General features: G+C 44.3%; 1 protein-coding gene across 2 annotated transcripts in view; it reads left to right on the top strand.

Annotated features, from left to right (window-relative positions):
- Vit (vitrin) overlaps positions 1–17,350 on the top strand; it is a 123,146-nt gene that overhangs the window by 29,221 nt on the left and 76,575 nt on the right. For both annotated transcript variants that reach the window (XM_087907347.1, XM_087907346.1), the window contains one exon: positions 9,475–9,540. Coding sequence is in view for 1 of the 2 variants with exons in the window: in XM_087907346.1 (XP_087763472.1) it covers positions 9,475–9,540 (66 nt within the window). In the remaining variant the exon portion in view is untranslated. The remainder of the gene's footprint in view (positions 1–9,474; positions 9,541–17,350) is intronic.

The raw sequence follows: 17,350 nt of genomic DNA, 5'->3' as shown, positions 1-17,350 counted from the left end.
TACAACCTTTCTTCTGGGTACATATCCAAAAGAGACAGAATCAGCGTGCTCAAAGACATTTGCACTTCCGTGTTTATGACTGCCCTGCTCACAAGAGCCAAAGCATGAAATCGAACTTGTGTCCACTGATGGATGAATGGGAACATTAAAGGAGAGCAGGTAGGGAGAAATCAGGAGCCAGACAGTGAGCAGAAGTGCAATGAATGCTGTCTTTCTGGACATGTTATTAGACCCACAGCCTCCCTGATTATGTGCACAAGACCTGAACAAGGTCAAGCCAGCCAAATTTCCAGCACAGGTCTGTCAGCCGGCTCCTTCACCCTCTGAGTCATCTCTCCAGCCTTCTCTCCTTTTCTATTCAGGCAGAATCTCTTGCTGAGCCCAGTGCTCCCAGATTCAGCTAATCCACCTAGACAGCTTACCCAGAGGATCCTCTGTTGCTGTCTCCCCAGTGATGGGGTTACAGGTAGCACCACACTTGCCCAGTTTTTGGTAGAATGTGGGAATCTGAACTCCAGACATGGTGCCTATGTGGAAAATGCTTTACCACTAACCCAGCCCAGATGTCTTTCTACGTCTGGCTTCTTTCAGTTAGGGTAATGTCTCCACACCCTACACTTTGGCTGCAGGACAGAGAAATTAATCTCTAAACAACCAGGACACTTCCTCCGTGCTGGCTAGCTTTCATAGTACCAGAGATATTATGCAAGTTTGGGGTAAGAAAAATGTCAATAGTCTTACCCAACACTGTATCATGATGCTACACCACCAATGTGCAAGGCAAGATGTACACACTGGTGTAAGAGTGTGTACTGTCATAGGGTAATCAACTTCTGTCTGATTGGTGTTGTGTCCTGTTCCAGAGGAAAGAATTCATGTCTGGTGCTGTAAACCTGGCCAAAAGTCCATGGCTGAAGAAGTCATAGGCCCTAGGGTAGAACTTACCACGGTTAGTTAGTTAAATGAGTATGATTTATGTTTAAATTCATAGACCTAAGCTGTTCTCAACCCTTGTCAGAAAACCTTTATGCAGTGGGTAGTACTCGATCCTCAAGACCCACAAGCTGGAAGTAGAGAATCCACTCACACAAATTCTCCTTTGAGCTCCACATAGGAATAAGTTGTGTGCAAGTGCACCCTTCCCTACACACACACACACATACACACACACACAGAGAGAGAGAGAGAGAGAGAGAGAGAGAGAGAGAGAGAAATAACTGTAATTTTTTAAAGTAGAGAACAATCAAGAAAGACCCCTAACATAAACTTCAAACCTCCACATACATGTATACATACCTGCACATGCACACACATGTGCATCCCCACACATGAAAACAGGCATACACGGGCACACAGAAGAGAGAGAGAGACATAGACAGAGAGACAGAGAAATGATGCTGTATGAACTCACATAAAAAAAACCTAAAAAGTCAAAGAAGCAGAGAGTAGAGAATGGTTGCCCAGGTCTGGGGAATAAAAGCCATGAGAAGGTGTCATTCTTGGTGAGATTAGTAAATTCTGGGATTTTTATGCATGCCATAGTGACCAGTTCCTGGTACTGTATTGTTACCAGAAGAATAGATCTGAAACGTTCTCACAGTACAAAGAAAAGAAAAAAAAAGGTATGTAAATGAAGTAATAGATATGCCAATTAGCATGACTAATCATTTTACACAGCACACAAAGATCAATGCATCAGATTGGGTGAGTCATTGAATACTACAATTTTTATTAGTCATGATAAACTAGAACCAGGGGAGGGAATAGTAAATACGTTCGTTATTGAAAAAAGAGAAGGACATTACTGCCCCTGAGCTCCTCTGAGTCTTCAGGTATCTTCATCCGCAGCATCTCCTTCCTCTGCTCACTGGTCAGGTCATTTCCTACATCTTCCTAGCACTCTGGCCTCCCCCACTTCACCCCTAACTGGGTATCAGGACAGCCTCCCACCCCCAAACCCTTAGTCCTCTTTCACTTTCCACCACGCCCTGCTGGTCTCCATGGCGCCTATTCCTTCTTGTTCATTTGCTTTGCTTTGAGACAGGGTCTCATGGCCACTCAGGGGACGGGAAGTGTGAGCCGCCACACATGGCTGTGGAGGTTCATTTCCCAGGACCATTCTATTGGCTTAAGCTCCTTGGCGTTTCTCCTTTCCCTGCAGTGTGGAGTCCTGAGTCTTGAAGGTTTTGAGGATGAGGCCCTTGTGGTTCTTCCTGCTTCCATCTCTCACCACAGCCTTTACCTTGAACTCCCTGGAGGATGGCAGCACTTCGCATCCCCACGCCTTTGAAGATGCTCTTCCCGGTCTTGGAATTTGCTGACCCTCACTCCCAAACTCAAAATCCTCATTTGGTCCTCCAAGAAGTCCTGAAAAACCCAGTCTCGGTGAGATGGGATCATCTACCTCAGTGGCCCTGTTTATTCTCTCCTTTATTCTCTTGGTGGCCCATCTTTATTCCCGTTAGAGCTGCATTACCTTTGCCCTTTCTGCATTCTGCCTCCAGCAATCATCCTCAAGACAGGAGCAGTCTTTTCCTGGTGCTCCACAATACCATAGCCATTCAACATCACAGTGATCCGGGAAAGGATTGTCCTTAGGGATGCTGAATGGTGAAGGCGTCAGAGCCATCCAACAATACTACCAAACTCCCGAAATTAACACCAGTTAGTAAGTGTTAGAGTGGCGTTTCCTTTTTTAAGTTTTATTTTTACACCAATGCCAGTTGGACTGGGGCTGAACGAGCACGTGATCCAACCAGATTTTCTGAATGTGGCCGGATTCTCTGAATGTGGCTGGCTCGGAGCCTTTCTGAAAAGCCATTGACAATGACACTGGGACTTGTTTCCTCTGCATATATTGGATTTTTGGGATCCAGTCTGTTTGGATACTCACCTTCCTGGACCTGGAGGGAGGGGGGAGGAACTTGAACTTCCCACATGGCTGGAAGCCCTGACTGCTCTTAGGGATGGAGAGGGAGGAGGAGGGGGAGGGGGGGAGTGGGAGGGTGTTGGGAGGAGGGGCGGAAATGGAAACTTTCATAATTTAATAAACTTTGAAAAAAAAGATTTATTTTTATTACTTTTACTATGTGTACGGTGTGTGAGAGGTCTCTGTGGAGGTATACACACATGAATTCAAGTACCCACAGCGGTGCCAGGCCCCCTGAAGCTGCGGTTGCAGGGATTGTTGTAAGCTGTCTGATGTGGGTGCAGGGAATCGAACTCAGGTCCTCAGGAAGAGCAGTATGTGCTCTTAACCACTGAGGCACCTCTCCAGCCCATGTTTCTTTTAGATATCCTTAAGTGTACTACAGAACTGTGGGCTACTCACTGTCTCGGGAGCTCCAAGAAGAGCCAACATTTCTACTGGGGGTGGGGGGGGGCGGCAAATGAAATCAAAAGACTCTCGCTACCACACCCACTGCCTGGTTCCAGCCTCAGATTTAGCCAAGGTGTTAACTTTGACCTGGGTTTCACTCCCTAAAACAAAGGGCAGGGGATCAGTTCCAAAGGTCCCCCTAGGTGTACCAATCTAGGATTTGAAGCCTGCCTTGATATTGCATGGAAGTATAGAAAATAAAGTCCTGTGTTTGCTGTGAAACTCTGACTCACTTCGTGCGCAAGGTTTCAGTGAGTAAATAAATCACAAGTCAAAGCATTAGGGAACTTGGATGACTTTAGGATGGTCTGTTTTATAGGTAAAGTTTCAAGAAGGTGCTGTGGACGCTAACTGGATGGAGGGCCTAAAAGATCTAACATGAAATTTCTGTACAAAAAAAAAATAGTTGTTTCTATGCAAAAATAAGGCATTTCTGTGAAAGTCCCAGGCACCTAGGTGCTTCCTGACTTGCGTATTGATGAGCTAGCCTGACATTTTATGTCTCCCCTGGAAATTAGATTGTAATTCATTACTTACTAGAAAACACAGACACAGACTAATTATGCTAATAATTTTAGAATGAACTTTCATTATAAGTCCATATGACCATAATATGACCAAATTAAAAATAATTTAATGATAAAGTCTGTTTTTAATTGTAAAAGAGACACATGTAGTATGAAATTTATGTTTGTACATGTAGGTGATATGATACAGTAGGGAGAAATGCAGAACATATAAATACATATACATATAAATATGTAAATCATGATTTCATCGTTATTAACATTTTGGTGTATTGTTCCAGGTCTTTTTCCTCTGCCTCTATTTTAACTGTCAAAATCATTGCTCACATCCGAGCTGAGCACTTCACAGCTGATTTAGTCACCTCCTGCACACCAGTTGTAATAAATGCCTACACACTCCCGACTGTTGGGATGGTTCCAACATTCTGTTCTTTCCAGATAGCCATTAGAAATGCTCTAATGAGAATCTTTACATAAATCTCTGTCTGTATCAAAGAGGATAACTTGAGATGTAGTCCCAAGACGGCAGTTTCTATGTCAGAGGAGATAATTTCCAAGGCTCTTGAAACCTATTATCAAATTGCTTTCCTGTATGGTTCCGCCTGCACCAACAGAGCACAGGAATTCGCTAACCCCAATTCCCTGCCAGGATTAAGTGTAATTTTGTGTTCTGTACACAGGGACATGACACAGAAAAGCAGCCTCTCATCTTCCTTTAGCCTGAATTTTAAACCCTTGATGAAATTCCATGTTGTTTCCAGTTTAGCCTTTTGTGTTTTCTCTATTTATAAATTATTGGTATGATCAGCTTTTTAAAATCGAGTTTTAAAACAATTATTCCTCGGGTGCCTTAATTTTGGTTAGTTTGCTCTCACACCGGTGAGGAAGCAAGGGCAGGAAGTAGCAGAACTTTTTAAATTAGAAAACATTATTTTAATATTTAATTTCCTTGAGGTTTCAAGAGCTACTAAAAGAAAGACAAACAGGTTTAGGATTTCCAAAAACAGAACACTGAGGGGCATCGCTTTGTGGTTGTTTCAGAAATTTTCATTCTTGCCTCAATTTCCTCCGGGTTTGTAGACAGGAATGGTCTCTGTGGGTAGGTAACTAAAACTACTATTTGAAAAGACTTGGCCTGTAGATCTGCCTGCTTCTTTACATAGGCTTGTGTGGATGTCAGAGGGTGCTAGCCTTCCCTCTATGGCCCTCCACCTATTTTTTTGAGGCAGGGTCGCTCACTGAACTTGCAGCTCTGTGATTGGCTAGGTGCTAGCCAATGAGCTCCAGAGATCTTTCAGTCTCCGCCTCCAAGTGCTGGTGCTCGGGATACAAACCCCTGTAGCAGTCTTTTACTTTGGTGCTCAAGACCCAAACTCAGTTCTGCATGTTTGTGCAGACCGCCCGAGTCATCTCCCCAGCCTCCCAGCGTGCTACTTAAAACACAGCAAGACATAGCATGCAAATAGGAAAGGCAAACACGCCCCTAGAGATGGAGCATGGAGGTCGGGATTCTAAGGTGCTTTAATGAACAAGCCCATATACTGAGGGGAAGGCGGGGAAAGGCTTGTGTGCACGGGACAGTAAGAACTTTGTTACCCTTTGTTGGTAAACCGGAACAACCATGCATGTGCTCACTCATTCTTGGTTCTGTGAGACAATGGTTTTACCTCGTTAAGATTTGTTTCTTGTACTTGTTTAATAAATGCTTATTGGTCAGTAGCCAGGCAGGAAGCGCAGGCAGGGGCGACCAGGCAAGAAGTAGAGGGAGGGAGACCAGGCAGGAAGTAGGAGGCAGGTCAGCGAGAATTATGGAAAGAGTATGCAGAGGAAACAAGCTATGACTGCCTTGCTGAAAAAGGTGCCTAGCCTTGTGGCTAATACAGACAAGACTTAAGGGTTAATGTAAGTTATAAGAGTTAATAAGAAGCATGAGCTACTAAGCCAACCAGTTTATAATTAATGTAGACCTCTGTGTGTTTCTTTGCAACTGAATGACTGCAGGACCGGGTAGGACAGAAACCTCGGTCAACAGAATGAGCTCGGTCAACACCTTGGGTTGGGGTCATCTTGATGAAATCTTTATGGTTCTAATGACACCGAGACTCCTAAAGACTTCCTAGTGAGCCACAGGCCCACGTGGCTAATATTTAGCTTTCCCAAGAATTAACCCTCACATTTATTTCACTTCATGCCTTCAACTTCATTATTTATTTGTTTGCTGCTTTGTTTGTATTTATCTGCTTAGTCCATTCTTTACAAAATATCCCCAGATTCTGGCTGTTTCTTTCTGCATAGAAGATGAAAGAGGGACCTTTATGCAGAACTAAATGATCCGTGGGCAACTATAAAACTCAGACCACCAGGAAACTCGCACACACCCAACCCCCAGAAGTAAATAACACCTCAAAAATGGCAGCCTTCTTGCTTCTCGGCTGCCTTTTCTGTTCTCATTCAGGTCTCCTGCATGTCTGTGCTCCTGTATGGCCAAACAGGCAACTGCCCGCACTTCAGCCAGTGCTAAGAGCCTAACGCAGGCTAATGTGGGAGCTGTCATCGGCACAGGTTACAGTGTCTTAGCGAGTTCAGGCTGCTGTAGCCAACTGTCATAGAGTGGTAGCCTACAAAAGCTGGAAGGTGATCTGTCGAGTTTCTGGATGCTGGGAAGATAAAGACACCAGCAGTTGACACCCCTTTATATGATAGGTGGATCTAAACAGCTGAGATCGCTTTTGTAAAGGCCCTAATTCCGTTCCTTTTACATTTTTTATTTCTCGTGTGTACGATACGCGTGTATGTATGTGTGACTTGTGTGTGAGCGAATGCAGGCATGCCACAGTGCATTTGTAGAGGTCCAGGCACATCTTTGAAGATGGGTTTTGTTTGAGACAGGTCTCTTGGCTGCTTGCTATTGCATACTATAGGCTAGCTGGACACGGAGCTTCTGGGAGAGTCTTCTGCCTCCTCCCATCTCACCATAGCAGCAAGGGCCCATGGGACTGCAGATTTAAGTTACTGTGTCTAGCTTTACTTGGGTTCTGTACATTAAAACTTAGGTGTTTTAGCCATGGGGCCATCTCTGCAGCCCCATTAATTTCACTCATGACAGGGCTATCTCCATCTCCATCCACTCCCAGAGGCTTTGCTTTTAATACCATCCCCTTAAGGGTTATGAGTTCAATGTAACAGTTTTAAGGGAGCACAGTCATTCTATAGCAGTGACAGTATAATTTTCTCAAGCACTTGGCGATGTTACTACCCTTTCCTTCAAAACTAGCTGACAATAAGGGTCCACTTGTACCTAAATTGAACATATCTTTGTCTATTGAGAGGGCAGGGAGAGGGACAGGAACAGAGAGAGAGAGAGAGAGAGAGAGAGAGAGAGAGAGAGAGAGAGAGAGAGAGAGAGAGAGAGGAGAGATCAGTTATCTTGTGTTTTTTTAGACAGAGCCTCACTGTGTAGCCTAGAACTTGTGATCCTCCTGCCTCAGCCTCCTGCGTGCTGATATAACAGGTATGTGTCCCCAGTCTGGATTCAAGTGCCTGTTTAGATTGCTATGCTTTCTGTGCTCACCTCCAGAGCCCCAACTCTATCAGAAAGCAAATCGTCTCCAAATGTACCTATAGTGAGGGTGAGCTAAAAGCATACCCCCCTGGAGCGGGTGAGATGAAGGGGTGCCTGGTGAGATGGGGGGTGCCTGGTGAGATAGGGGGTGCCTGGTGATATGGGGGGTGCCTGGTGAGATGGGGGTGCCTGGTGAGATATGGAGTACCTGGTGAGATATGGGGTACCTGGTGAGATATGGGGTACCTGGTGAGATGGGGGGTGTCTGGTGAGATATGGGGGATGCCTGGTGAGATGGGGGGTGCCTGGTGAGATATGGAGTACCTGGTGAGATATGGGGTGCCTGGTGAGATGGGGGGGTGCCTGGTGAGATAGGGGGTGCCTGGTGAGATGTGGGGGTGCCTGGTGAGATATGGGGTACCTGGTGAGATGGGGGGTGTCTGGTGAGAAATGGAGAAGTGGGTATTTTCATACATCGCTAATAAAAAATACTATGAAAAATTGTTTTAGTATATATCAAAATTTTAAGTGGATGTAAATTTCAAACAAAAATTCTATTTAGAAATTTATTTCAATGAAATAATGAGAGATCTATGCAAAGATGAAGCTATTTACATTAAATGGAGGATTAGTTAAGTTGCAATACATGCATGTAGCGCAATACTCTGCAGACAGTTAAAATGATTGTGGGAGCCAGGTGGTGGTGACATACGCTTTTAATCCCAGCACTCGGGAGGCAGAGGCAGGCGGATCTCTGTGAATTCGAGGTCAGCCTGGTCTACAAAAGTTAGCTAGTTCCAGGACAGGCTCCAAAGCTACAAAGAAACCCTGTCTTGAAAAACAAAACAAAACAAAAACAAAAACAAACAAACAAACAAAAAGATTGTGGTAAGAACATTTAATGACAAGGAAAATGAGTATATGCATGTGTGTTCATGGTGTGTGCATATATGTGTATATATATATATGTTGAAATAATTTGTAAATGGTATGAGCATGATCAAATGTTTTAAGTACTTATATAAATGTATGCAAAAATGCATGCACACACACAAAAAAAACCAAACTTCTGAGTTCATCCATATCTTCTTTATTGCTTGTTGCGTTTTTCTAGAAGGATCATGCATCACTTTTGCAATAAAAAAAGTCAACATTATTTTTTTATTTACCATTATTTTTTAAAGTTAAAAGCTCAGGTTTATTCTGTATACTTGAAAAAGAGCCAGGAAATGTGGCTTTAAGTTCTTCGGTCCCCTACTTCACTGGTTACAGAACCCATGAAGTCAGACAGTGTCTAAATGCTGCTATGTTAGGCTCTGGTTCTGGTTCTGAGGCAAGTACAGGGCCAGAGCTGCTAGATCACAACATCAGTGGTCCATCCTCAGATCTCTGATAGTCTCTCCTTCTCCCCTCCTTCCTGCTCCGTCTCCAGTGTCTTCCTTTCAATACATCCTCCTCCAAGGTTGTTTATAGATCTCCATTCAGCCTTCCTGTAGACATTCTTACACACACACACACACACACACACACAAGCCATGCATGTACACATTCTCACATGCACACATGCACACGGATGCATCCACACCCATACTCTGCTTTGAGTGTGTAGCTCTATGGACACTGACAAATTGGACACTTGGAATCCCATTGTGGACCCAAGGAAAGGTCACAGGAAAAGGGTGGGTGCTCATCCTACACCCAGCTTTCATTCCTGGGACCAGGCTCCATACACACTCTCTGCTTTGGAAAAGGAGCTGCAGCCCTGGTGTGTTGAAATAAAAAGGCGACAAACATGGCAGATACCAAAGAGGTTTTTCGGAAAGGCCTTTCAACACGACTAAGACACTCTACCAATTGGATCTCTTACTACTCCTAATATAAGAAAAGACTCATTTCATCAGTGAAAATGCCTCAATGCATTGCAAAGATGGGAGACCGTAAAGAAAACAGTGCTCAGGGGAAATGATACTAATTAGGTTCATTTTGTCTTTATTTTCCTCATGTAGTTTTGCTGGTAACTGGAATCCATTCAAATAAAGACCTGGCAAAGAAGATCAAGAAGTCCAAATTCTGTGAGTAAAATCCAAATCCCTTTCTGGCACAGGCTGTGTGCCCCATGTGGAGAGTGATCTCGCTTACATTTACAGCAGTGGCTCTCAGCCTTCCTAACAGTTCCCCATGGTGTGCTGACCCCCAATCATAAAATTATTTTGTTGCTACTTTATAACTGTAATTTGCTACTGTTATGAATCGTAATGTAAATCTCTGGTATGTGGTTTGACCCACAGGTCGAGAACCACTGCATTAGCATCTGTGAATGGCCATGTTTGCCCTTGGCCAGGGTTTTTCTTTCTATATCAGTTGCTTTACATTTAAATGGAGATATGTCTTATTCATTATCTACCTCATTCTTCTGCCCCCCCCTCAAAAAAATTGCTATAAATCCTGATTTTCAAGTAAAACCAATGTGGTTCCACTGCAGCAGGAAAATTCAAAAGTCACAATAAGACCATGCAGCTCTAACTTTCTATGGCTGGTGTCTCGATTCCCCATGACAGAAGACTCAGGATGGCTAGTGCAAAAGTCCGTCGAAGCTTCCTGCCTACCAGCATGCCTGGAAGAGAAGAAAGACCAGGGAAATTAAGAAGACAAGAAAAAGGAAGCGTTCCCTCACACTCACACCCTACACGGATCTGGTTACAATTCTCACTAGCTGCAATTTCAACACAACTGACAAAACCAAACCACTGGGAAGGTTGCCCCAGAACTCTGCTTTCTGTGTGTGAATGCAGTGTGGCCCCGCCATTGCTTTGATAAACCTGAGCTTGTGGTTTGTAAGTCTTTAGAGCTGGTTTGTAGAAGGAATACGCAAGAGTTTGAGCCAGTGAGCCAGAGAAGCACTATCATGCCGTAAGCGGAACTTAACAGACCGTTCTGAGGGCTGCTTACAAGATGGCAATGCTGAGAAAATTAAGCAGTGGAGACGAGGTCTCCAAAGGAAATAAGATACTCAGCCGAGAACAGAATTAGAGTTCGTTCATGCATTTGAAGAACTTGAGTGAGACCAAATTTGAAAGTGATGAACCCGGTTTGGGCTGGAGAAATTTCAAGACAAGGCAGTATTCAGGTGGTATTGGGGTTCCTGCCCACTGCCCTTACCCAGTCTGTAGTGAGCGCAGCAAGGGAAGCAGAAGGACCTGAAAACCGCCGAAGTTCGCGAGGAAGAGCCTGAGTGAATTGGAAGTTGTAGCTATGCCGTGGCAGGTGTTAAGCGATAAACACTATGAAACAGAACCCTCCTGCTCTGCACTGGGGGGACAGGGAAGGTGTGCCAAGAGCAAGACGTCACAAAGTCTTCAGCTCATGAAAAGGAAAATTCGTCAGAAAAGACTACACCTACACTGGGGCGCCCCTGAGGAGCTTCCCTGCTCCAAGCTTAGGAAAGTGTTTTCTCAAATGGAGCCAGCAAGGCGCACAATTCTTTCTTCCCCACTATTATGGATGGTCCACTCTGGACCTGCAAACCTTCTTCACTCATAGGGAGAGTGTGGGTGAAGTGGGAGATGAATTACTTACATAGGGACAATGATCCTTTTTCCAAAAACTATTTCAAACAAGTATTTAAACAGCTTGAGGCTAAAACCTACATACAGCACCGTCAAGTTTAATCCTCTAAGCACCCCCCTCTCATCCATAATCCTAAACAATATGCATCTCACCCACCCCCCAAAATATAAAATTTCATTTGCAAAAGGAAATTCTTGAAGGTAAGAGAAATAAGCAAATGAATTCATGGCTCTTTTAACTTAATTTTGAGGCTTTGTTTAAGCTTTGAACTTGTTTGTAAATTACATATTTTAAACAATCTAACTTCAAAAGACAGAGGACCATAGCTACAAACAGCTCCTTTAAGGCACGTAAATGGGACCCTGTCTTGAGGAATCTTACCCACCCCTTGGGCGTGCACTGTGTTCTGGACAAATCCCAGCTTGGCTTCACCCCGACTCCTCCTGAAATTCTTTGCTGTGCTGAAAATCAGGATTGTGGCTCTATCTGAAAGAACTCGGCAGGCTGCACAGGCCACAGCATCGGGACATTGTCCACTCGCACTGAACTCTGGGTTAAGGAGGTAAATTGCAGAAGTACCTGGCAGATACCACACGCAAACAATGGAAAGGAAAAATGAATTTCATTTTTGGTTAAGATAAGTTGACCAAAAGAAAAAAATCCAAACTAATTACTACTTATGTGAGACCAAAGTCTCTCTCCCTTAAACAAAATCAAGCTGTAATTTAATGAAGCTTCAGATCGTTAGATTGTATGTACACCATTTTTGACATGGCTCCTAACTGTCCAACAGTCACCTCACCCCCATTCTTTCCAATCAATAACAAAGAATGAAAAAAACACATACTAGCTCATAAAAATAATAATAATAACAGTAACCTAACCCCACTACTTGAATACCGTTTGGTAAGTGACAAATAGATGGACAGGTCCTGACGGCCACGTACACAGGATCCCTCACTGGGAAGGAAGGACAGAGCGAAGGATGGGAACTAACCAGCAGAACAAGGCACAGATGGAAATAGTGCACTCTGAGTGCGCTGGGATTTCTGGATTCAGAAGTGAAGGCCTGATGGCGGTTTATAGGCAACCGTAATCGAAAGACTTCAGACAAAGTCAGTGTTCTGTGCTTCCCACAGCAAGGGCTTTCTTTACAGGCATTAAATTTAAGTGTCTTGAAATCAGCAGCATGAATAATTTGAAATAAAAGAAAGAAATTTGCTTCATACACCCCCCCCCTTTCTCCATTTTCTTAAAAGCTACCATGTGGGACTTCCTGCTGAAATGAGCCCGTAAGGGCAGCCGTCCATAGACTCTTAGGTGGAAATCCTCAAAAAGGAGCATTTGTTTATTTATCCCATCAGGACCAAGAGACAAGAGGGCCGGCACTGGGGCAGGTGTGTGTTCAAAACAACGATTGGGTTAATAGAGAGACAAATGCACACCCAAGTATGGATTCCTTTGGGTTATTTCCAGTATCTTCATTAACGCTGATACAAAAATCACGAAAAGTTCCATGATTACCATGACAACAGATCTCAGTGACTATGAAAGCCTGCGTTAAGTAACCCAAGGGCAAACCCCTTGGAGAGCTCTCAGATGGATTGGATTTCTGATATGCTAAATTCTAGTTCTGTTCTCCAAAGCTCCCTTGTGATGCAGCATATTTGAATCAATAAATGCCTGAAGTCTTTTCTCTAATTAGAAACTCTAGCACAATCATTAAATAAGGGAGGGGAAAGACCCGCTAAATGCAATAGAATAGTCCCAAGCCAGGGACGTATCTGATTCTTGACCTCAGGAGTATTTGCAAATTATAGTCTACAGCCTGAGGCCAGAGTAATTTTCATTCTTCCGATTGTTGTCTGCAGCTGGACTAGGTAACTTAGGGCAGGGAAGGCACAGCATTCGGGCATTCAGCAAGGATTTACCAGAGGCCAGCTCAGCCCCAGGCCTCATGTTAGACACCCAGATACAACTGAATCAAGACACACTTTTCCCTTCACAGAGCCCACACACCAGTCAGGAAGGAAGAGGAGCAATACAGAAGTCTATAGCATGTAAAGGACTAACAGTGCAATGAGACTATGTGTGGAGGAATTGTGTGCCAACTCTGGTAAAGTGGACGAGGGAGTGGCATTACAAATGATCGGGTGAGGGTCGGGGGACATGTTCAAGGCCTGAAGATGAAAAAGCTTAAAAAATTGGTCAGGCATGGCGGTGCAGGCTTATAATCCTAGTCCTTGGGAAATTGAGGCTGAAGGATCTTGAGGTCAATGCTGACGTGGTCTACAAAACAAGATTCTGTCCCAACCCCCAACCCCCAACCTCCAAAAAAAATTTAAAAGGAAAGTTTTAACTTGGCTGAAATACACAGAAGGAGTTGAAGGAGTCCGGGGCAATGGTAGAGTTAGCTGTTCTGTGTGGTGAAAGTCTCACACCTGTGTGCGAATCTGGACTTCATCATGAGGCCGTGGGAGGCAGCGAGGAGTGGCTCAGAACAGGTTGTTTTGTTTGCAATTAGCTGAAATCCAAGCTCAGTTTGTTTAAGTAGAAAAGAGGATTTGGACAGGACCTGGAGGAACTCACAGAAACCAAGGTAGGAAGCACAGCTGGAGCTCCCTGGGACTGGTGCCCAGATGGGAAGGTCACAAGAACCAAATCAAAGAGCCAGCACCTTTGCCTGTCTCTGCACACCCCATGTATCTCCCTCCTCCCCCTCCCCCAGTCTCCCTTAATCTCCCTCCTGATCCCATCCTGAGAGAGAGAGAGAGAGAGAGAGAGAGAGAGAGAGAGAGAGAGAGAGAGAACTGAATTACATCCTTCTAAACTGGTTGGGGTCTGACCTAATCAGGGCAGTGTCATTCTCTAAGGAGACAGGATTGAGGGCGTTTGCATTAAGAAGATGAAGCAACCCTGCCTACCATGATAATAACCTTAAATACCAGACTATGAAGAGAGAAGACAGAACACAGCTCGTCAGTGAGCAGACATGATGTGTCCATGTGCACACGGGTAGGCAGCATGGATGTGTCTATAAAGCCTGAATAGAAATACGTGGATGCAGATGGGGTAATAGAAGACAGTTCCATGGACTCACATTTCTTGGAGAGGTTAACAGATGCAGCTGTGCCTGTCTTCTGTGTATACATAGAGCTCATTCTACAGGTGTTGAAGGGTCCCAGTACCTAAGGAGGCCTTGAACCATGAATTTAGAAGGTCAGCCTTTCCCCTTGGCTGAAATATAGAGCAAGAGTTGACCTACATTGACCTATTTTACTGACCTATAATTCATTCATACTCTCAAAGAGAAGGGAGGTAGAGGTCTTCCTTGTCACTAAACAAAGAAATCCTGGCCATCTTATGTTTATAGTTGAGATCTCAGAATCTATCTTATAGGGTCTTGGATTTAAAATGTAAAGTAATAGAAGCAGGGCTTTGAACAAACTATGTAGGACCCAGTGGGAGAGCAGATGAGATTCTCAAAGTTCCCAGAGCAGCCATAGTCTTACGGACTTAGAACCTACAGGGGAAGTGCAGCCATCTATTGTCTGATGAGCAAGAGGTTTTTGACACGCTTCATAAAATCGAGAGTCTGTGAATGAAAGGCTGAGACAAGACCGATGCTGGCTGTAGACATGATGTGAGACCATCTAGAGAGATCCTCCGTAGTTCCCTCTGCCCTTCTCTCTTCTGGAAGCTTTCATGTTCCACCAGTGACTTTTTCTTTTTAAGATCAAAAGTCTTCACACCCGCAGAGATGAAATAGTGATGGGGAGACAATGTGTTAGCGTTGCTCATCTGACAATTCTCAGAACCTTCCAGCACATCGGATGTTATCCGAGACTCCTGGAGGCTCGAGTGCTAAGGACTGCCACTGGTTGTCAAAGCCAGCCTTTAAACTCTAGCGAGGTGGGGTACGGCATGGCACAGGAAGTGGGAACAGAGGAAAGTGTCCCTTGGCAGTGTAAGAGGGATGGAGGAGTGAGCACTGACAAAGCGGGAAGCAAAGTGAGGCAGAAGAGATGTAGGGAAGGCACAGGAAGGAGAAGAGCCTTTGGTTTGGCCTGAGTACTGGCATACCAGTATATCCATCTATTCTGCCTACTCATAGGGGTGACACCATCTTCAATAGGGAGTTCTTCTCTCTTTCTAACACCCTTGGTTTTCCATTTCTCTTCCTTCTCATCCTCTTTATCTTCTTTCCACCTCTTTGGTTGGCCCATGGTCTCCAGTTGTCTTTACGGATCTGACTGAACTTTGCTGGGGACCCTTTGGATTTAGAACACAATACTAAGCATGTGCTGAAGAGAGTCTGATGTGAAAGCTCCGAAGAGAGGGATGTGGGGATGGGATAAGGAACAGCCATGCCACAGACCCTGCTCAGGCTTATAGGTGACCATTCATTCCAAGTCAATGCTTTGCTTTCATAGGAATAACTGCATTCAGTATATAAATATTTTTTAATCCCACGGAGTTTAACTTTTTACTTGATTTTCTAAATCAAATCAAGTCTAACTCCAAACTGGCAGTCATGGAGGTAAAGAGGGAGCTGGGAATTCAAATTCCTTACTTACAGTGGTTCCCCCACCCCACCCCACTGCTGCAGCCCCTAAAACGTTTGGATGTCGTCTGGAAGATTCAGGGAGATTGTTCACGTGATTTAGAGCCCATGTCTGTCTTCCACAGAAGGTGGGCAACTCCATTGTTTCCTGAACACCAGCTGTTGGCAGAGATGGGGAAACTTTGTGCTTAGGGCTTTTCCCTAGGAGACATGCGTCACACTCCTGCTGTTCTGAGGCAATGCTCCCCAAAAAGCTGCTAAGAGGAGGAACATTTCCCCCATGGAAGCCTACTGACCCACTCCTATGCACTGTTTGTTTGTTTGTTTGTTTGTTGTTTTCTCTTCATGGCCTTTGAACAGGAAAAAGCCAATTCCTTCAAGTAAGGGGGATTTAGAGATAGTAATTCCCAAAACACAGGGGGAGGGTTATTTTTGGACCACTCTGTCCCCTGTACTGCAACCTTGATGCCAGGGGTAAGAGCACAAAAAAGTTTGGCCACTGTCTTAGAATACTAGAAAGGAAAAATTACATATAGAGAGAATTAGCATGTTGGTGACTTAATAAATTAACTTTCTGTGTGCAGTCCAAGGTAAAGTTGACCCTACTATACTAATGGGAGTTTCAACACTTTCTTCTTAGAGGTGACTCTTTTTCAAGACTCTCATTTTCTCGGTACATTTTGAAGCTATAAATCTAACCCTGCCCAGAGGCTCCTTCGTGGTAGGTTCAGTCAGCATAAGCTTGCTCAAGCAGTTTTTAACAAATTGCCCAAATGCTGTTCCATTTCTCTTGATTGTCGAAGGCTCCGCATAATGACAGAATGGTTGTGGATTGTGACCCTAACTTCATTCATGTGCAGGTTATGCAACCAAAACAAGCCTACTTTTCAACTCATAGGCATTTCAGCCCATACTGTAATAAACTCATCTTACGTTCCCACATAAATTATGGCCACCAAAGACTCTAGAACAATCTCTACTTGGCAGGCTGTCTGTGCTGGAGGCAGAATAGCTTTTAAGTTGTAAAATCTCATCAGTAGACTTTTCCACACACAGGGGAGCCCCCAGAAACCCTCTAGAAATGACTAGCTTGGGCAGAGCAGTGTGAAGAGGGACAGCAGTATTGCCCAGGTGATAGCCACTACGGTCAACAAAACAGCACATCACTGGCTGTCTATTTAGAAAGCTCAGACTTCAGCAAGCATCCAATCTTATACTAGACAAGATGATAATAGTCCTTCTTGTCCCCAGAAAGTATGAGAAAAGGCTTTCCTGGCCCCAGTGCCTTCCTTCAGCACACGCTTATAACTAGGTTGGAATGCCTCCTGCGTGTGTCATACACCCTCTGAGCCCTACCACATATTATTTTAAGCATTTTAATGTAGTCTGTCTTCCCAAAAAAGGTCCCAAGTACCAAGAATATATAATTAGTCCTCATTAGGTAATTGTTAGTTGGATATGCAGAACAATGGACAACAAAAATCACCGTAAAATAAAATGTGGTAAAGGTTACATGAGAATAACAAACAAGGAGTCTACAATAGAACTCACGGTGGTTTCACAAAAGAAGATTCAAAACAAGACATGAAAACCAAGAGTTTTCCAGGCAGACGTAGACCAGGAAGCTGTCTACCTCCACTGAACCGATTTCATGGGGCGCAAAGGTGGGGTGAGGTCTGGAGACAGTGGAACGGCAGGGCAGGCTCTAGGTGTAGGGAAGTCTGGGGGCGCAAGTAGAAAGTGGGTCAGGG

The sequence above is a fragment of the Myodes glareolus genome, chromosome 6, assembly GCF_982192425.1.
Source record: "Myodes glareolus chromosome 6, mMyoGla1.1, whole genome shotgun sequence".
NCBI lineage: Eukaryota > Metazoa > Chordata > Mammalia > Rodentia > Cricetidae > Myodes > Myodes glareolus.
The sequence above is the reverse complement of the archived record's forward strand: the minus strand, read 5'-3'. Positions and strand labels throughout refer to the sequence as shown.